We start from the raw sequence: 21914 nt of genomic DNA, 5'->3' as shown, positions 1-21914 counted from the left end.
AAGATTATGCGAGGTGGCTGGGGTGTGGCTCAGCAGTAGAGCACTTGCCTCCCACATGTGAGGCACTGGGTAAATAAACAAAATAAAGACACTGCATCCATGTACAACTAAAAAATATTAAAAGGAAAAAAAAGATTATATGAAGGTGCTGAAGCCTTTAAAAATATGAGCATGTTGGCCAGCCCTCCCCAGACTTTGGCCCACAAGTGGTGAAAAATAGAGATGCCTAATGTGTATGCTTCCAGCTAAAGTCAAACAGGCAACCCTCTGCCTTCTTTTTTTTTTAATATTTATTTTTTAGTTGTAGTTGGACATGGTACCTTCATTTCACTCATTTATTTTCATGTGGTGCTTAGGATGGAACCCAGGGTCTCCCACATGCCTGGCAAGCTCTCTACCCTTGAGCCACAACCCCAGCTCCAACCCTCTGCCTTCTTGATTCAGCTTCCATTCTACAAACAAATGTCCTTTCTTGGTCCATTTAAAACAATGTGTGTTTTTTTTTGCATTTTTGTGCTTTTGTGTGATTGTTGTTTTTTATTTCTTGGGGGTGGGTAATTCTGCCATTTAAAATGGCCCCAAGCACAGCGCTGAAGTGCTGCCAAAGTGTCCCTAAGTGCAAGAAGACCATGATGTTCCTTGCAGAGAAAATAAATGTTAGATTCATTGAATTATATATAGTGCTATTTGCAAAATGAGTTCAAGAGTAACGAACCAACAATGAATATTAACTAGGGTGCATTTAAACAATAACACAGGTATAGATTAAGCTCCTAGGAACCTAACCCTGTATTTTCCCTGCCAGCCACAGTTCAGTACTCACTAATTCAGTGCCCACAGGGACTTTATAGAATGTAACTACTGTGAATAACGAGAATCAACGGTGTGTGTGACAAACAGTGGCTGGATGAATCAGGTGTGGGGCCACCTATGGTCCCAACCACCTGGGCAGCTAAGACCGGAGGATCACTTGAGCCCATAAATTCGAGACCAATGTGAGCAGCAAGGTGAAACCCTGTCTTAAAATATAAATAAACAAAAATAGTGGCTGAATGAACACAGGCCGGCAGCTCGGAGAGGATGGGAAGACAAGCCAGTCGTGGACAGAAGGGTGCCGAAGCCTTGGCCTCATCTCCCTGCGCTCTGCCTCCGCAGGGGTCCGAGTCACCAACGTGGACTGGCAGCGGTCGGGGAACGGCACTGCGCACCACACTCAGGAGTATCCTTGCCCTGAGCTGGTGGTCCGCAGGGGCCAGCCGTTCCGCCTCACCCTGGATCTGAGCGGAGACCTGGACAGCGAGGAGGCCCTTATCTTCACGGTGGAGACAGGTAAGTGGGCTCTCCAGCGCCCCCTCTGGTCTACAGTTGAATAGCTGTGTCCTGTGACCAGTCAAAGGAGACCCTGCCCTGGGCAGCCCCGGGGGTTTAGGCAGGTAAGCAAGTCTCTGCAAGGGAGCCTTAAAATGTAGACTTCTGATAACCGCTTCCTGGGGACAGTTGGAAGGTGCTGCCTGCAGAAGGCAGGGTGGGTGAGAAGCCCTCTCTGGAATCCTATGCATGCCAAGGAACTCAGAGTTCCAGAAGGATATGGAAATTGGGGAAGGGTGGATACTTTGGGAGTTCAAACTTTTCTTTCCTTTCATGATCAGGTATAAGGTAGATTTGAGTCACTTTCCCCTTGTTCCAGGAGTGGGCAGCCGAGGCGTCCCACTCTGGCCTTCTTAGGCTTGCTCAGCCCCTTCTCCTCAGCCGCCTCCCAGCACCTCAAGGGGTGAAGTCGGGGCTTCCAAGGTGTAGCTTTCCCACTTCTCCAAAGCCGGGTTTCCTAGAGGCAGGGTCTCCTGACTCCCTCTCCTGTCGTCCAGGGCCCAAGGCTTCCGAGGCCCTCCACACCAAAGCTGTGTTCCAGACGGCGGAGCTGGAGGTGGGCGATGCCTGGACAGCGGTGAAGGAGTCGCAGACCGAGAGCAGCATGAGCGTCAGCGTCGCCAGCCCTCCCGATGCTGTCATTGGCCGCTACCAGCTGAGCGCCAGGGCTTCCTCTCGCAGGAGGCACAGTGACCGGAAGCTGGGAGAGTTTGTTCTCCTTTTCAATCCATGGTGTCCAGGTAGGTGCTGCCAAGTCCTAGTCAGAGGTTTTCCTGGAAGCCTCCTCAGAAGTGGGCATGCTCTGGCTGGGACGTGGGAGGCAGGTGCAGGGTCAAGGAGGTGAACGCCAAGAGCTGGGCCTTAGCAGAGGTGGGCATGGGCAGAGGAATCCAGTGGTTCCTGGTGTCAGAGAGGATGGGAATGGGGCCTGATAGGCAGGTGAGGCCCAAGTGCAGGTGAGAGCAAGGGGTGGAGTGTCAGACAGCCTTGGGGTAGTCCCAGCTCTGCTAAAGTGCTTCCCTCTGGGAGCCTCGCTTTCCACATCTGTAATACAGAAATGATACCAGCACTTAACTCTTGAGGCTATGGTTGGGAGATCATGCAGCTAATGCTGTGACGCACAAGATACATTACAAGGCCTTGGCAGGGGGTCGTTGGGATCAGTCTTCTTATTAATATTTAAGAAATATGAGGTTGCAATTGACATCCAAAAGGACTACCCAAAGGTGTCAGGATTCCCCAAACCCTTCCATCTTGGGCTGGGCCAGGGTTGGTCTCTGCCTGGGGAAAGACTGCTCAGGAGGGATGAGGCTTGATAGAGTGGCAACAAGGGAGCCTGCAAGCCCCTCATGCTTCTCCTGCCATGGTCAGCCTCCAGGCACAGTCCTGCTGCTGGCCCTGATGCAGCCCCTTCCCCAGGCCGGCAGGGCCAGAGCCCCAGCCCACGCTGGGCCTGATGACTGCTTTTCAGAGGACGATGTATTTCTGGCCTCAGAGGAAGAGAGACAGGAGTACGTGCTCAACGACAGTGGCATCATATTCCGAGGCGTGGAGAAGCACATCCGAGCGCAGGGCTGGAACTACGGGCAGGTCTCCAGGGGCACAGCCAGTCGGGGATGTGGGCTGGGGTATGGGAAAAGCCAGCCCAGGAGCCCAGCTGTCCACTCCTTTCTAGGAGGTTAAGTGGAGCCAACTCCTAGAGCCTGTAAACCAAAGGAGCATATCAAGGAGGCAGATTTGGCTCAAAAGCAAATCATGTTTGTGACTTCACTGTGCCTAGTGGGGAGTTATAGGAGGTATTGATTGGGAGGGCATGAGTAAGGTTGAGCTTCTTGTTCCCCAGGGAACTCTCTGAGGAAGGGTTTCTGATACTTGACAATGTTCTGTGATGTCCTGGGAAGGCAGGGCACAAGATTAGGACAAAACTCCCCTGCATAGACACAAGTGACTGTGGGATCAGGTGGGATTGTGGAAAGGTCTGAAATATGGGTGAGGCTCCAGCCTCTAAACACAGCCTCTCTGGGGAGCAGTTTGAGGAGGACATCCTGGATATCTGCCTGTCCATCCTGGACCGAAGCCCCAGTCACCAAGATGACCCAGCCACTGATGTGTCCCACCGTCACAACCCAATCTATGTCACCAGGATCATCAGTGCCATGGTGAGGAGTCCCCTGCTATCCCTATGTATAGACTCCTTCAAGAATCCCTAAGCCAACCCAGGACCACAGCCTAGGGGTTCCCAACTCATCCCTTGTTTTAATTCTCTATTGCTACATAAACCCCGCCCAACACACACACACACACACACACACACACACACACACACACTCAATGGTATGAAAAATTTACAGATTAGGAATTTGAGCAGGGTACCATGAGAATGGCTTGTCTCTGCTTCAAGATGCTTTGGCTAGGGATTTCTGAGCGGCTGCAAATGTCTGGGATAACTTGATGGGACCATATATCTGGGACCTTGATTCTGGTCCTCGCAGTTCCTTATTTTCTGCCCACACAGTATCTACTGGAACTAGAATGTTCAAAAAGGCTCCCTCGCTCTCACACCAGGGTCCTGGGCGGGGGGTGGCTTGAATTGCGAAGCCTGGCCAGTCATCACGGTTTCTCCCCATGCAGCCTCTCCACACGGCTAGCTTGGGCTTCCTCACAGTGGGGGGATCTCATACACAATGCTGGCTTCACCCACAGCAACTGCTCCAAGAAAACAGGAAGCAGACCCTGCCAGGCTTCAAGGTCTGGGCCTGAAAACTGTTCCAGCATCACTTCCACAATGGACAGTGGTCAATGCAGTCTGAGGCCAGCTCAGATGCAAGAGCAGCAGGCATAGACAGACCTCACCTCTCCATGGGAGGAGTGCCCACTTTAACTGACCTCAGGCCACATACTCTCTCCACAACAGGTGGTGAAGGGACCTACTAGTGCTTTCTATCCATCAGGTGTTCAGGTCAGTGGGTAGGAATCTGAGATCCCAAAATTGGACAAAGCTGTGCTTCTCATAATGGATGCTCTCAAGACCTCAAGACCTCAGACAGATGTTGGCGCTCTGAGAATCAGCAGCAATGGCCAACCCCATACAGTAGAATATTACAGCCAGCTGACAGCAGTGCAGGCTCCACACCCAGGTCCTGAACTCACGAGTCACCCCTTTAACTAACTTGCTATATGATTTGGTTAAGTCCCTGAACTCCTCTGAACTTCAGTTTTCTCATAAAAAAGGGGGGGTTGGGGGTACAATAGAACCTGTGGAGGAAAATAGAACCATAAACTTAAAAGGTTAACTAGCATAAACAAAATCCTTAGAATAGCCAGGCACCATGGTGCATACCTATAATCCCAGCAGCTCTGGAGGCTAAGGCCTGAGGACTACAAGTTCAAAGCCAGCCTCAGAAATTCAGTGAGGCCCTAAGCAACTTAACATAACCCTTTCTGAAAAAAATAAATAAATAAAAAGGGCTTCGGTGTAGCTCAGTTGTTAAGCACCCCTGAGTTCAATCCCTGCTAACAACAACAACAATAACAAAATCCTTAGAAAAGAGCCTGGCATTCAATAAATGTCAGCTATCTCTCTAATTACTATACCCACTAGCAGTCCTGAAATATAAATCATTTAAAATAGGAAATGCTCTGAATTATAGATGATTTTTAACAAGAGTATCCAAATGGAAAATAATTAAAAGTTATAAGTAGTTCCAAAAAGTAGAGTTTTTGTTTGATTTGGTTTGGTTTTTGTGGTTCTGGGAATCAAATCCTAGGCTTCATGGCTGCTCAGCACCTGCTCTACCCCTGAGCTATATGCTCTCAGCCCAAAAATGTAGGTACTTTTAAGACAGCAGAGACCCCCACTTATCAGGCAATTGAAAAGCAAGGAGTGAGCCCAATTGACTAGCCGGTCCAAGTAGGAGATGATTTCATAATGGTGAGGCTCCTGCTGTGGGAAGCCTGCATGGTGGGTGGAACTGTGTTTCCTCTGCTCAGGTGAACAGCAACAATGACCGGGGTGTCGTGCAAGGACAGTGGCAGGGCAAATATGGCAGCGGCACCAGCCCACTGCACTGGCGTGGCAGCGTGGCCATCCTGCAGAAATGGTTCAAGAGCAGGTACAAACCAGTCAAGTATGGCCAGTGCTGGGTCTTCGCTGGAGTCATGTGCACAGGTATCAGAAAGAGGTGCCCCCGTCTTCAGCCTGCTCCCTATTTGCATTCATTTGCATATATTTGCATTGCTGTAGTCTGTCTTCATGGGTGAGGAGGTAATGACCAGGAGATCAGTTCATTTACTTGATTTTTGATTTTTATTTGGCAGAAAGTCCTCCTTTTGCCTCTAGCTCATTGAGTGTCCTGGGCAAGCCCTGTGGCCCCTGAGACTTTGGGTCCCCTCAGAAAAGTGAATGGTCACTCTTCTGTGGCATCTGAGGCTTTGCCAGCCTCAGAGCCTGATCAGAGTGGCATCTCCAGAAGTCCCTGAGACGACAATGTACAGGAGAGGGCGTCTGAGGGAGTGGAAGTCTCAGCCCTGTCACCTGCCAAAGTAGACAAAGGCTGTGGGGACTGTGGCAGGAAATGGGGTGGAGCAGCCTGCTGGGGGCCAGAGCCCACTCCTGGAGCCTCCCAGCTCTCTGCTCTCCAGTCCTCAGGTGCTTGGGGATTGCGACACGAGTGGTGTCCAACTTCAACTCGGCCCACGACACTGACAAAAACCTGAGTGTGGACAAATATGTGGACTCCTTCGGGCGGACCCTGGAGGACCTGACAGAAGACAGCATGTGGTGGGTCCTGGGCTACTGTCTCAAGGTCAGGGTCAGGGTCAGAGTCTAGCCAGCCCAGCCCCCAATGCCCTCCCTTCCTTTCCTCATACAAAATTTTCTTTCTGATGTTGGATCCTCTGTCACCACCCAGGCTGTCAGAGTCCCCCTGCTTACCCCAAAATGTTTGTCAAGGTATTTTTCCAAAGACAATGACCTCCCAAAGAGGTGTTCTGAGGCCAACTGTAAAGATGCCAAGTCAGGCAAACCAGGAATCAGGTATCTCTCTGCTACTTCCTTCCTGTGTGACCTTGTGCAAGTGATGTCACTTTTTCTAGACTTGTATTCTCACTAAACACACAGAGTTGAAGATAAACTGGGGACTTCTTACCAGGGCCTATAGAGCTCTCCATCATCTAAATCCTGCCTACCCTGGAGATATTGACCTGCTTTCTGTTTCTCGAACACACTCACCTTTTTCTTATCTCCAGACCTTTGCACATGCTGTTCCTTCTGCCTGGATAGCTGTTCTCTTCACTCTTCTTCTGGTGAATTTCTTTGCACTTAGGTCTGGCCTCTGATGTCATTTACCTAGAGTAGATCTCCAGCAGTTATTCTCTAACTCAACCCCTCTTCTTCACAGCTTTCATTATCACTTGCATTTGTTTCATTTATCTCCTAACTTAATGCTGCCTGTATCCCCATGGGTGCCCTTTGTTAAAATTTAATTTTCATGAGAGCAAGGACGCTGTGTCGTATTTGCAGTTGTATTTCTCTTATCTTGAAGAACAGGCTCTTGATATATACATACACACACACACACACACACACACACGCACACACACACACACACACACACACATGAGTGCTGTGTGGATACAGTTGAATGAGTGAATGACATGCGGGGGCCATAGCACTCATGGGCTGGTCTACAGCAGGGGCTTCCCTCGCAGGACTTCAGATCTCATGCAAGGCCACCTCACCCTCTCTCTATGGCAGGAATTTCCATGTCTGGAATGAGAGCTGGTTTGCCCGGCAGGATCTGGGCCCCTCTTACAATGGCTGGCAGGTTCTGGATGCCACACCCCAGGAAGAAAGCGAAGGTAGGGCTCTGAGAGCCAGTCCCAGACCTCTGCTTTTCCTCCCCTCGCTGCTCACGCCCACCCCTCCTGCCCAGGTGTGTTCCAGTGTGGCCCCGCCTCAGTCACTGCCATCCGAGAGGGTGATGTGCACCTGGCCCACGATGGCCCCTTTGTGTTTGCGGAGGTCAACGCTGACTACATCACCTGGCTGTGGAATGAGGACGAGAGCCGGGAGCGTGTGTACTCGGACACCAAGAAGATTGGAAGGTGCATCAGCACCAAGGCGGTGGGCAGTGACTCCCGTGTGGACATCACAGGCCTCTACAAGTATCCAGAAGGTAAGAGCCACATGCTGGCTTTTATTCAATTCCCCAGATGACCCTTGGGCTGTGGAGGGCTGGTTCCCAGTAGCCTAGGGCCAGATCCTTTCCCAGATGTCTGGTGACAATCACAGCTTCCAATCGACATTGTCCTGGGTTCTGAGCCAGTGCCTTTGTTTAGGTTAAATTAATAGCTTCCTCTGATTGCTAAGTACCCTTCCGTGTTAGAAGATGTTCCATGTCTAATAACAGCTACATGTCCTTGACTCTCCACCTAGGCAAGGCACTGTTAGGAAAATTTGCATATGATAACAGTAATTACCACTACTAGTAATGATGATGATAGTATCCCATGTGTCATATTGAATTCCCAGGAAACAGGCACTAGACATAATTCCAAATAAGTGACAGCAGCTCTTGATTGTCATCTGTCAAGGCCTCTGCCAGAGCTATTCATTAGCCGCTGGTTTGTGAAAAAGCCTGTACTTATTGGGGTACAAAAATAAGATGGTTGTACCTTTTTCTCATAGTCACCTTCAACTATATACTTTGACAGTCTTCCCTTCCCATGGAGGAACAGGTCCCTGAACACAAATGTGATCTGATCCATCTGTGTCCAGCCACATCTGTTTGTCTAAAAAAGATTGTGGCTCAGTGGTAGAGCATTTGCCTACCATGCATGAGGCACTGGGTTTGACCCTCAGCACCATATAAATGTAAAATAAAGATATCATGTCCACCTAAAGCTTCATATATATATATATATATATATATATATATATATATTAATGTTATTAAGTAAAAAGAGTTTGGGTTCAAATAGGAATGAGAGCTTGTCTCCTCCTCTCCCCTGAGTACAAACTAAAGCAGTGACCCTGGAAGGTTGCTGTGCAGGAGGGGACAGGTCTGCTCTGGAGCCTCCCCTGGGGTTGGGGAGAGAGGTCTTGGCTGGCTGTCTCCACCTAGCCTGTCCCTCCAGGTCTCTTCTCGTTGCTCAGGTAAGTAAGGCAGGTAAGCAGACCTCCCAGAGAGAACATGATGCCAGCTTCCTTTTTCCTTTTCGGGTAGGCACCGCCAGTCTTTACCAGAGGCCCCTTCCTGTTGCAGACACCCCAAACCTTAATGTGGATTCTTTTTGACACCACTGTATTTTTGCACATGCACGTGTGCACACACACACACCACCAACATTTGCTGAGTTCCCATCTCTAGGAACATGGTGCTCACTTGACTGTCGGGTGGGTCTGGGTGGTGAGGCCTCTTCTGCACGGGCACCTCTCCCTCAAGTCCTGCAAGTGGATGGCTGGTCCTACCTGCTGGACCTTCTGGAGCTTAGAACGGGGGTTTTTTGCCCCAAGCTTTTAGCCTTGGCTTCAGAAGACACCAATATCCTGTTATAATGACAATAATGAATTTTCACCCAGTTGTCAGAGAAGCTGGAAATCTGCATTTTTATGTGAATTTTCCTGCTCTGAAGTTATTGGCAGCAGATTATAAATTTATTTAAATAGAGAACCCCACACAGGCAGAGGCTGAGGTCTGCACATGGCTCTCTGGCTGCCCGTTTGAGACCTCTGAGAGTCGTGGGAATTTGAAGTGGTGATGAGTGACAGTTCTACCTGGAGAAGGGGGACCCTGCAGGCGGAGGAGGAGGAAGGAAGAAGTTCTCGCAGCTGATCTGTGCGGTGCCCTGCAGGGTCCCGGAAGGAGAGGCAGGTGTACAGCAAGGCCTTGAAGAAGCTGTTGGGCGTGGAAGCCAGGGGGAGGCGGACGTGGATCCGCAGGGCCGGCGGGCGGGGTCTCTGGCGTGAAGACCTCCTGGAGCCCGCCACCAAGCCCAGCATCACCGGCAAGTTCAAGGTGCTGGAGCCGCCAGTGCTGGGTCACGACCTGCAGCTAGCTCTGTGCTTGACCAACCTCACCTCTCGGGCCCAGCAAGTCCAAGTCAATTTGAGCGGCGCCACCATCCTCTACACCCGCAGGCCTGTGGCCGAGATCCTGCACGAGTCCCACGCGGTGAAGCTGGGTCCGCAGGAAGGTGAGAACCCTGGCTTGTTGGGACCCCGCCAAGTCACCCCCTTTTGCAAGGACTGAGGGTGGCGTGGGCGTCCCTGGTTCTACGCCCATTCCCAAGAAGAAAGGGGACATTCCTGAGCTTTGTGCTCAATGCCTTTCCTCTTGGCCCCACTTTGCAGATGAGAGAACTTGAGGCTTAGAGGGGCAAATGATAATAATAGTAATGAAAGTCCCCATCCTCTGGTGGCAAACTGACCTGGTGGTGAGGCGATTTTTAGTCTCTGTCTCATCCCGATGAATGTGAATGTTTATAGGCTGAATCAATACAGTCTGGAAGCTGGTCAAAATGTATGGCATATGCCTTGTGTTACTTTTCTAAAATCCAAAAAAATTCTGGCGCCCATCTGGCTCCATGTATTCTATGTAGGAGGAGAGGACCAGAAAGAGATGTTCCTTAGGTGCTTCTATGTGACAGGCCATCCTGAGAGTTCTGATGCAAAGACAGAGACCCACAACCACATGCACAGGCACTAGTGGTAGCTCGGTCACTCCAAGGACAAAACTCACATCCAGAGTCCAAAGTCACACAGTCCATGCTTGTAGTGGAAGGACCCAAACCCAGGCAACCCCGCCTTGGAGACACTTCTGATCAAGGGCAGGAAAGTGGTAAAGCCAGGATTCCAAAACAGCAAGGCTAGACCCCCGGCACACCTGCCTCAGCCCCCTGCAGTCCCTTGACTACAGGATGTGCAGTGGGCAGCTCAGTCCACGCCCAAGGGCACAGAACAGGCCTGATGGTGTATTGGCCTAAGATTCATCCTAGATGTTTCACTACAAAATAGAATAGCGCCAGTCCTTTGGAAAGTTTTTGTATGAATTTATCTGACTTCATTGCTTTTTAAAAATATAACAAAGGGGCCTGGGATTGTGGCTCAGTGGTAGAGCTCTTGCCTAGCACATATGAGGCACTGGGTTGGATCCTCAGCACCACATTAAAAAAAATGTATGAATAAATTAAATAAAGGTATTGTGTCCATCTACAACTAAAAATATTTAATACATATTTTATATATATAATAAATATTTAATATATATATAATGAACTATTTTTCATAGACATATCATACTTGATAGGATTTACTAAATGTATCCTATTTGATTTTTCTTTGATTATTCTCACTTTCTCCCTTCCTCTCTCTCCCTGCCTGTCCTTTGCTCTTTGTCTGTTTCTCTCCCTCTCTTTCCTTCTCTGTCTCCTTTCTTTCTCTCCCTTTCTCACCTTCCCCCTCTTTCTTCTCTCACAAGCTCTCTGAACTCTAAAGCGTCAGTTCGACTTTGTTTAATTGAAGCTGTTTCCCTAGACCAGTTTCTGATAAGTGAACCTTTGGATTTTGACGGGGCATGAAAACATATGAAGGGGGCTTCACACATTTTTTTAGCTCTTTTTGTCACAAAAGCTAAATCACAAAATAACACTTCATAATGAAATATTAATTAACATACACTTTCCCCTGGCTTTTAGCAATTTTTTTTCATGTTGAAAGTAATACATATTCATTAAAGATTTCAAGAGTAAAAGAGAAAAATCGCCTCTGATCTTGCCACCCACCTACAAACTGTTAACAGGTTTTTCCTTCCAAATTGTTAATGCCTGTTTGCTTTTGTGAAAAAAACATAGTTCTAATTAAATATTGCAAATACTCATTAGTGCCCTGATTTTCATATTACAAAGTAATTTAAATATTTTTATAAGCTCTTCATAAACATCATTTTAATAGATGTGTAATATTTGAATAAATATATGATGATTTATTTTTTTCTTTGGGGTAATTACCAGCTTATTGCTATTAAAAATAGAACTAAGTAAACATCTTGGTGCAAAAAAAATTTCCACTTTTTTCTTCTGGATTTTGACTATTTTTGTTAAAACAGATTTATAAAAGTGATATTCTTAAGCCAAGTGATATGAATCTTAAGTCATATAATTAATTAAAATATATAACTCATTTTTAAATAAATAGACTTTATCTTTTAGCAGTTTTATGTTTATAGAAAAATCGAGCAGAAAGTACAGAGAGTTCCCTCCTACCCCCTGAACCACCACCACTCTTCTCCTAACATCTTGCATTGCTATAGTGTACTTGTTACCATGGACGAACCAGTGTTGACATGTTATTTTCCATTTATTTGCATAAATTCCAGGACCTCAATTGCTGGATCATCTGATAAAGTACACAGTTTACACTAGGGTTCCCTCTTAATGTTATATGTTATATGGGTTCTGACAAATGTATAATAGCCTGTATCCAGTATTAGAGAAACATACAAAATAGTTTCTCTACCCTAAAAATTCACTGTGCTTCACCTATTTATCCCTCTGTCATTACTCCCTGCATCCCAGGCAACCACTGATATTTTAACTGTTGCCATTGTTTTATTTATCCCGAATATCATATAGCAGGAATCATACCCTTTATAGCCTTTTCAGATTGCATTATTTTCCCTAGCAATGTGTATTTATATGTGTTTTGTTAGGTTTTGTCTCTTGGTTTCTTGATGTCTTATTTCCTGAATGAGAATACTGAATCATAAGTATTCCATTATATGGATGTACAGATTTTATCCATGCACCTACTGAAGAACATCTTGGTTGCCTCCAATTTGGGGTGTTTATGAGTAAATCTGCTGTAAATATCTGTATTAGTCTGTCTTGCATTACCACAATGAAATGCTTGAGGTCAGTCGACTTTATAAAGAAAAAAGATTTAAGGCTAGAGGTGTAGCTCAGTGGTACAGCACTTGCCTAGCATGTACAGAGTCTAGGTTCAATCCCAGCACTGCACAAAAAATAAAAATTAAAAAAAGGAAGAAAAGAGAATTATTTAGTTCATAGTTCTACAGGCAGAAAATCCAGATAACATAGTGCAAGCTCTGGTAATGGCCCCATGACAAATGGCAGAGTCATGCAGGATGAGAGAGTGTATCCCAAAACAGGCAGCAAGAAAGACTGGGGTCCCATAATCCCTTTGAAGAACACACTCCCAGTGATGTAAGGACCTCTCACTAGAACTCACCTCTTGAAGGTCTCACCTCCTCCTAATACTGCCACCTACCTGGGGACCAAGCTTCAAATACGGGAACCCTAGGAGGGACACACTTACACCATACCCAAACCATAGAAATATCCCTGTGCAGGTTTTTGTGTGAATAAGTTTTCCATTTGTTTGCATACATTCCAGGACCTCAATTGCTGGATCATATGATAAGTGTTTGTTCAGTTATGTAAGAAACTGCCAAACTGTTTGCCGTAGTGGCTGTGTCATTTTGCATTGCCACCAGCATGAATGAGAATTTCCTAGACTGTGTTGTGGTGTGTTGGGGAGCATTGCTTTGTAATATATGTGAAATAGTATCTCATTGTTTCAATTTGTAATTCTCTAATGACATATGAAGTTGCATATCTTTTCATACATTTGTTTGGCATCCGTATATTTTCTAGATCTTTGCTCCTTTCTTATTGGGGTTGTTTGTTTTCTTATTTGGGTTTTCTTATCGTGGGGTTTTAGATCTTTGTGTATTTTGAATAACAGTCTTTCACCAGGCATGTCTTTTGCAAATATTTTCTTCAGGTTTGTGGATTGTCTTCATAACCTCCTGATGGTGCATTTTGCAAGGCAGAGTTTTTAATTTTAATAAAATCCAACCTGCTAATGTTTTCTTTTCATGAATCAAGCCTTTAGGCTTGATTGTATTGTTGTATGTAAAAAGTTACCACCAAACACAAGGTCATCGAGATTTTTCTCTTCCTATCTTGAGGAGTTTGTAATTTTGCATTTTACATTTAAATGTATGTTCATTTTGAGAAAATTTGGGGGAAAATGTGAAGTTTGTATCTAGATCCTTTTTTTCCTTTCCTCCCCCTCCCCACTGGTGGGTGTCCAGTTGTTCTAGTACCATTTGAAAAGACTTTTATTTCTTTATATTTCTTTTGCTCCTTTGTCAAAGATCAGTTGATTATATTGGTGCAGGTCTATTTCTGAACTCTACTTTGTTCCATAGATCTATTTGTCTGTTCTTTCTCCACACTGCCTTGATACCTGAAGCTTTATAGTAACTCCTCAAGTGGGACAGAGCCAGTCCTCCTACTTAGTACTCCCCTTTAGTAGTGCATTAAGTATTATGAGTCTTTTGCCTCTCCACATAAACTTTAGAATGAGTTTAGCAAGATCCAGGGGAGGTGGCACAGGCCTATAATCCCAGCTACTCAGAAGGCTGAGTGGGGAGAATCACTTGAGCCCACTTATTCTAGACCAGCTTGGGCAACATAGAATCAAATCTCAAAAACAGTTAGCTTATCAGGACCTGCAAAATAATTCTTTTGATGTAAATTGCATTTAATCTATAGATTAAAATTAGGAAGAACTTACATCTTGAGAATAATGAGCTTAAAATATTTCTCCAACTATTTAGTTTTTTGATTTGTTTCCCAGAGATTTTAGTTTTCATTACATAGATAGTGAACATATTTTTAGACTCATGCCTAAGTATTTAATTTTGAGGGGTGCTAACATAAATGGTATTGTGTTTTTAATTTCAAATTCCAATTGTTCATTTATGGTACATAGGAAAGTGGTTGACTTTTGTGTATTAATCTTATATTTTATAATCTTACTATAATTGGAAGTTTTTATTTGTTAAGATTTTCTACATAATTGATCATGTCATCTAAAGCAAACACTGCTTTTTTCCCCCAACTTTTTCCCCCAATCTGTATATTTTTTATTTCCTTTTCTTATCTTATTGCAATAGCTAGGATGTCTACTATGATGTTGAAAAGGAATGGCAAGAGAGAATCTTTGTCTTGTTTCTGATCTTGAAGGGAAAGCTTCTGGTTTCTTACCATTGAGTTTGCTGTGTGCTATAGATTTTTTCATAGATGTTCTTTAACAAGTTGAGGAAGTTCACCTCTGTTCTTTGTTTGCTGAGAGTTTTTTTTTTTTTTATCATGAACAGGTGTTGCATTTTCTCAAATTCTTTTTATGCATCTGTTGTTACAATCATGTGATTTCCTTCTGTGGATTTGGTAGATTACATTAATTGACTTTCAAATATTTAACTAGCTTTGTATGCCTGGAATAAACCCCACTTGATTGTGATGTGTAATTCTTTTTGTACATTATTGGATTTTATTGGTTAATATTTTGTTGAGGGACTTTATATCTGTGTTCATAAAAGCTATTGGTCTTTGGTTTTCTTTTCTTGTAATGTCTTAGCTAGATTTTGATATTAGGGTTATGCTGGTCTCGCAGAATGCGTTAGAAAGTATTCCTCTGCTTCCATCTTTTGAAAGAGATTGAATTAGTATAATTTCTTCCTTGATTACTTAGCAAAGAAATCAAGGCTTGGTACTTTCTGTTTGGAAAGATGTTAAATACTGATTCAATTTTTTCTTATGGTAAGGGGGATTGAACCCAGAGGTGCTTTATCTCTGAACCACATCCCCGGCCCTATTTTTTATTTTGAGACAGGGTCTCACTAAGTTACTCAGGGTCTCATAAAGTTGCTGAGGCTGCCTTGGACTGCATTCCTCCTTCCTCAGCCTCCCAAATTGCTGGAATTACAGGTATGTGCCACCATACCCACTTGATTCAATTTCTTTAATAGATATAGATGCATTCTAATTGTCTGCTTCTCTTTCTGTGAGTTTTGATAGGTTATTGAAATTTTCAAGGGTTTCGGTTATCAAATTAACCATTTTTGATTATTAAATTTGAGGGCATATAGTTTCCACAAATTCCTCAACAATTTTTAATGTCCATGGGATCTATAGTAGTGTTCCTTCTGATATTAGTAACTTGTGTCTTTCCCCCCTCCCCTTAGCCTGACTAGAAACTCATTGCTTTTATTGATCTTGTCAATCAGCTGTAGGTTTTGTTGGTTTTCTCCATTGATTTCCTGCATTCAATTTCATTGATTTCAGCTCTGATTTTTATTATTCCTTTTCTTCTGCTTATGTTGGATTTAGTTTTTGTAGTTTCCTAGTGAAAGCTGAGGTTATTGATTTTAAGCCTTCCTTCTTTTCTACTATCTGCTTTGAATGATAAAAATTTTCTTCTTAGTTTTGCTTTCACTGCATCCCACAAACTTTGAAGTGTTTTACTTTTATTTTCATTTAGTTCAAAATATTTTAAACTTTATCTTGAGCTTTCTTCTTTGTGTTGTTTAATCTCAAAGTATTTTGTATTCTCCAGCTATCTTTCTGTTATTGATTTCTAGTTTGAGTCCACTGTGGTCTGAGAGCATACATGATATGATTTCTATTGTGTTTTTCTCTTTTTTTTTTGGCAGGGGTTCTTATCCATATTTTATTAGTTTATTAAGTAAGCATTCATTGAATTCTCATTGCATATCAGACAATAGAAACAGATAAATTGAAGAATTTGTATCTTGCCCAGGAGATTATGGAGAAATGGGAAGACAACAGACAATCTCAGAATGATGTGCTTAGTGCTGCTATGTGGTGGGGATCTTGGGGGATGGAAAACCACCCTGCAGAGAGCGGGGACAGGAAGGGAAGTCATCAAGAAAGGCTGCTAGAAGTAGAAGGGGACCTGGGGACAAGTTCTTGGAGTGGGGAGGAGACCTACATTGCAAAAGTGCAAAGACATGAGAGGGTACAGTGGTTCCAGGAAGGAGTATTTCAAAAGAAGAAGGGAGAAGCTGACCATCTCTTAAGTCCCAATTTTGGAAGGTGCACAGTACCACTTCCATGATCATCTGTTGGTTCAAACAGGCTCCTAGGTCAGTCCAGATTCAACAGGAAGGGGTGTACATTTACCTCCTGATGGGAGAGTGCTAAGGCCTGCAGACAGAAGTGCATTCGGAAGCGGAGACATGTGGCCATGTGGAATCATGGGATGCTGCAGGACACCCAGGGCAGGGAAAGGACCCACAAGAAGGGGGAGGACTCAGTGTTTCCAAAACCCAATTTCCTAGAGCTTCCTAGAGGAAGCTCAATGCCATGTTTGCCATGGAATTAAATTATTTACTGATGGGGAATGGCAGACATGGAGAAATGTAAATTTTTTTAAATCTGCAAGCTGTTCAGAAGTGGGCTCAGGATTCCTATGCTGTCAACCTGGCTCTAGACTCTGAATCACCAGTGCAATTGGTAGTAACTAGGTCCCTGATTCTTCTTCACATACTCCCCCATAGTTCTTCATTGGGGTAGACAAGATAACGCACAAACTACAAAATCATCTTCCCTTATTGTATTTGGAGAAGGTGATAAAGACTTTGTATCTGTGAGGTCTAATTTCCATGGTGTTGCAATTTATAGGCATCTCTTGCTCTCTCTAATGTGGACAGCTTTATCCCCTTCATTTAAAAGCATGTTGAAGCCAGATGCAATGGCACACGCCTGTAATCCCAGTAGCTCAGGAGGCTGGGGCAGGAGGATCACAAGTTCAAAGCCAGCCTCAGCAACTTAGCAAGGTCCTAAGCACTCAAAGGGGCCGTACCTGTGACTCAGTGGTTAAGCACTCCTGGGTTCAATCCCTGGTACCACAAATAAATTAAACTTAAACATTTTTTTAAAAACATAAGAGCATATCGATGCTGGACTCCTCTGGCCCTCCATCTGGGACTTTCACCTGCTGGTCAGAGCACAGGTGTTTGTATTCAGAGCTAACTTCCAGTCTTGACAGAGTGGCTTCTGGCGACACACGGGGCTGATTTCTATTCCTTTAAAAGTCATTAATGTGTTATTTATGGCACAAAATGGGATATATCTTGGTGAATGTTCCATGTGATCTTGAGAAGAATGTGTGTTCTGCTGTTGTTGGGTGATGTATTCGAAGGCTGTCAGTTGTATCGGGTTGATTGATGGTGCTGTTGAGAATCACTCTTCTAGGGAAAGAGTCTCAGCTTTCCTAGGGCGGTTCACGGAGTCTGTGACTTAAAGGACTTCAGGAAGCTCTGGTCTGGACACTGTGATAGTTCACCCTTCTCTTCCTTTTTCCCAGAGTCTGAACTGGTGCTCAAAGCTCTGTCCATCCTATCATGGTGGCATATGATGGCTCTTTATGCTGGAACTGGGGATTTGCATTTCTAACATCTCAGATGATGCTGATGTGTCTGGTCCCAGGACCACGTGAGGAGCCATGGTCTATCACCATGCAAGGAACAAATGATGTTATATATGCAAAGCATTTGGCCTAATTCCTAACACCTAACAAATGTATAATGGTTGGTGGTATTTGTCCTTATTTTTATATTTCTATCAGTTGGGGATGATAGTAATCATATTTGCTCATGGAATTGTTGTGAAGATTAAATCAGTTAATCCATGAAAGTGCTTCAAAGTACCCAGCATGCTTTAATCCATTAGTGAAAGTTAACTTTTAAAATAATGAATTATTGCCAATATTGTTGTAAAGGCTTTTCCGGTAAAAACTTATTGGACTAAGGGAGCCCAAAAGACGAGGGAGCACCTTCACACTGGCATTCAGGAGCATCTACTGAGGCAAAGTCCTAGGTGGCTGAAAGTATGCACCAAGTTCAAGTCCTTTAAGCATCTCTCCACAAGTTCAAAACTCAGATGCCACCAGGGTCAGGAAGAAAAGAGAGAGAAAGAAAGCAGTGGCAGAGCAATAGAGTGGGGCCTGGAGCAAACCAAAAGGGCACATTACACCTAAAAGAAAAAAATACATATTGGCCCCAAAACACAAATATCATGGTCACACATGGTTTGTGGCAATTCATACGCTTAAGAAGAGAATACCTAGGGAGGGTGTTTATGCCTGGTGAGAAGGAGACAGAGACACCAGGACCATGGGAGCTCAGAAAACTTAAGACGACCAGAAGGAGCGTCAGTGAAGCCTTCCCACAGCTACTAGAGGAAGGAAGTTTCAGAGAAGTTGTGAGGAAGTGGGTCTCACTGGATTGGAAATTTGAGGCAGTCTTTGGTTTCCTTCTTCTCTGTGCCTGGCACATAGTAGGTGGTCAATAAACAGTGACTGAATTCCTAATGGAATGGTTGATGTACTGAGAGATTGCCGTCTTGAATAACTAGAGAAAATTTCATATATGTCTCTGGGTGCTCTTAGAGAGATAATCCGGTGTTACAGTAGCTTACTGGCCTGAATTTGAATGTTTTTCTCATCTTGGCTCCTTGATAAACTTGCTATGAGGCTTTGGGGGAAAAAAATTACCCTCTCTGAGCCTCAGGTTTCTTCATCTATGAACTCAAGAGAATAAGGCCTTTCTCAGGTTGGTTGCCAGGACCAGAGAGGGTATAGCTATTGATGGGCATTCCTTCCCCTTGGGGGTACCGTTGAAGAAAGACATCAAGCCCCACCTCCCACCTCTGCTTTCCCTTCCAGAGAAGAAGATTCCAGTAGCAATATCTTACTCTCAGTATAAAGAAGACCTGACGGACGACAAGAAGATACTGTTGGCTGCCATGTGCTTTGTCTCCAAAGGAGAGAAGCTCCTGGTGGAGAAGGACATTACCCTGGAGGACTTCATCACCATCAAGGTGGCTTCTGTCACATCTACCTTCCCAGTAGGCCCACTTCAAATCTGGGGGGAGGACACCAAAAGCTAGGGAGCTCGTACCATTAACACCAACTTCAGCTCCCAAGGGTGAGGGGGAGAGGTGGGGATGCAGGGGATGGGTCTGGTGGGCACCAGGGAGGAGTAGGTGCAGGCAGGATGGACATGGCCAATGCCCCATCCTTTGACCTAGCCAGGACCATGGGGATCCTGGAGGGATGGTGAGGAGAAGGGATGGCTCATGGGTGTTGCCCTTCCAGGTGCTGGGCCCAGCCACCGTGGGGGTGGCAGTTACAGTGGAAGTGACGGTGGTCAACCCCCTCTTGGAGAAAGTGGAGGATGGTGTGCTGATGGTGGAGGGCAGTGGCCTTCTCCAAGGACAGCTCAGCATAGAGTAAGTGCCACCCTGGATCGAGGGAGCCCAGAAAGCAAGGGAGCATTTCATACTGGCATTCATGAGCATCTACTGTGCACAAAGCCCTAGGTGAACAGAGAGTACGCCCAAGTTCAAGTCCTTGAAGCAACTTTCCACAAGTTCAAAACTCAGATCCAGAGCTGCTAGGGAGAAGGGCTGCCTTCCTCCTAGGATGGACCAGGGAGAAACAACTGGGAGGAGAACAGGAGAGATTCTGAACCCCCAAGAACAAGACACATCAGCTTTTATCCACTTAATCGTTAATTTCCTCAGCCACACACTCACCCATCTCACTCATTCATATTCTCTCTCCCACCCGCTGACCTGTCATTCACTGGGTCGCTCATTCATGTGGTCACTTTTGTTCACATTTTCACTCACTCCTTCCACTATTCGTTCCGCTACTGCACTCAGTGGTGATTGGCTCGCTCACCCTCTCATTCATTCATTTCTGCGTTCCTCTGTCCATTCCCTTGAGTTCTGCTCATTTGTTGATTCATTGTCCAGCGTTGGTCATTCACCCTGTACTCACACTGTTCCTGATCATATGGACCAGTGCTCTAAGCCCTGTGCAAAGGGTCAGGAACACCAAGATGAACCCCTGGGGTTCTGCCTGCAGAAGGACCCTCAGGGACAGATGGCCTTTTCCGTGAGAAGAGTGATTTCTGCAAACAGAGGGGTAAATCCCCGAGGTCTAGGAGATCAGAGGCAGCCCTAAGTCAGGGTGTCGTGGGCCCAGGGAGAAGTACCAGTGAATATTTGAGCTGGGCCTTAGGTGATGAAATGAGGAGCTTTTCTGGTGCCAAGAGGTTAGGAGGGCTTCCAGGCAGAGGTGTCTGTGGCTGGGACAGTCGGGGAAGGCCTCCCGGAGAAGGGAAGCCTGGTGTGGGCCATGGGTGTGGTGGGCATGGGAGGGCATGGTAGGCAGGAGGAACGCTAGAGAGAAAGCCTGGGGAGAGTGCGGTTTGTTCAGGGCACCAGGAGGAGATTAACTGGCTGAAGCCGGCAGGGAAGATTAATCTGGAAACATGTTAATGAGGCTTGGACATTAAGCCACCAGGTGAAATTGATCCTGAAGGCCCTGGGGAGCCTTGCGTGGGCTGGCAGGCCAGACTCAGGACGGAGAGAGGACTGATGGCCTGCCTCCCCTCCTTCCCTGTCCTCCAGGGTGCCCAGCCTGCAGCCCCAGGAGAAGGCCTTGGTCCAGTTCAACATCACCCCGTCCAAGAGTGGCCCCAGGCAGCTTCAGGTGGACTTCGTCAGTCACCACTTCCCGGACATCAAGGGCTTTGTGATTGTTGACGTGGCCACAGCCAAGTGACAGACCCTCAGGGACTGAGGGGGAGCATTCGGCCCCTGTGTTGCTCCTCGCCACCTTTCTGTGGGAGCCGAGAGGCCTGGGTCAGTCCTGCGTCAGTCTCTGCCCCACTCTGTGAGTTTAGGCAAGGCCCTTCCCTCTCTGGGTGGAGGTCCTCATCTGTAAGATGAGGTTTGGACTCATTCATCCTGAACCTTTTGGACAAATAGGTGAAGAACCTAGGGATCCTCTCCCCCTTCTCATCACGCTCCTGGCTAGGAGACTGACACCTCCGAGAGTCCCAGTCACCCTGGCCCACTCAGCTGTGGCCTCTTTGCCCCTCCAGCTCACCTGTCCCTGTGTTTCTCTCAACCCTTCAAATGCCCTAGCCACATCCAGACCCAGCCGTCCTCCCCCAGGCCCGACAGAGAGCCCAGATGTTAGACCCGAAGCCAAAGCATCCCTCAACACTCCCACTGCAGAGAGGAGGGGCCTGGCCGGGCCCAGGGCACCTGGAGGCAGAGTCATCCTGCATATGCTGCTTGCCCTGCCTTAAGCCAAAGTCATGTTCCTGAAAAGCATTAGATTTTAAACATCGAGAGATTTTTCCCTCAGGGGAGACGTAGGCTCTGGATTCAAGGGGCAGAATCCAGAAAGCAGCTGAAAAAGATAAAGAAGGATCCATCCAATGGACTGTATTCCCCTGAACTCTGTAGCCCCAGATCTGATCCGGTTAGGATCAAGGAGCTCACCGACCTTCCCAGCTATGCCCATCGTTTCTTTCTTTGGCACCCATCCAGCACCAGTTCTGCAAAACATCCCAGCAGCCTGCACCATGCACATCCGGTGCTTGAAGTCGAAACAGGACACCAAGTCCTGGAATAAGGACCAGATAGACACCATCAGGCCCTGGAGATCAATGAACTTGGAAATGAAATTCTGTTCCGAAATTTTCTAGGTAGTCCAAGAAATTAAAATTAATGATATAATTTAAGTCATATGAACCACAGCAACACAGACTCATCTACGGTGAGAGGCCTCCTGGATACAATTCAGTGGAGCATAATCGATGTAGGGGGTTTTGCACAAAGCAGGTCGGGTAAGC

The 21914-nt window shown here is 45.9% G+C and overlaps 1 protein-coding gene across 1 annotated transcript; it reads left to right on the top strand.

The window, feature by feature from the left end:
- Positions 1-1052: 1052 nt before the first annotated feature.
- Tgm6 (transglutaminase 6) lies at positions 1053-20833 on the top strand. Its single transcript, XM_076849446.2, has 12 exons — positions 1053-1329; positions 1866-2108; positions 2840-2958; positions 3399-3527; positions 5359-5536; positions 6010-6148; positions 7124-7227; positions 7302-7544; positions 9223-9564; positions 18926-19080; positions 19358-19491; positions 20680-20833. The coding sequence occupies exons 1-12, from the start codon at positions 1053-1055 to the stop codon at positions 20831-20833; spliced, it is 2217 nt and encodes a 738-aa protein (XP_076705561.2).
- Positions 20834-21914: the final 1081 nt, after the last annotated feature.

The sequence above is a fragment of the Callospermophilus lateralis genome, chromosome 3 (genome assembly GCF_048772815.1).
Source record: "Callospermophilus lateralis isolate mCalLat2 chromosome 3, mCalLat2.hap1, whole genome shotgun sequence".
In the NCBI taxonomy this organism is placed as follows: Eukaryota; Metazoa; Chordata; class Mammalia; order Rodentia; family Sciuridae; genus Callospermophilus; species Callospermophilus lateralis.
Note: the sequence above shows the minus strand (reverse complement) of the source record. Positions and strands in the feature narration are given on the sequence as shown.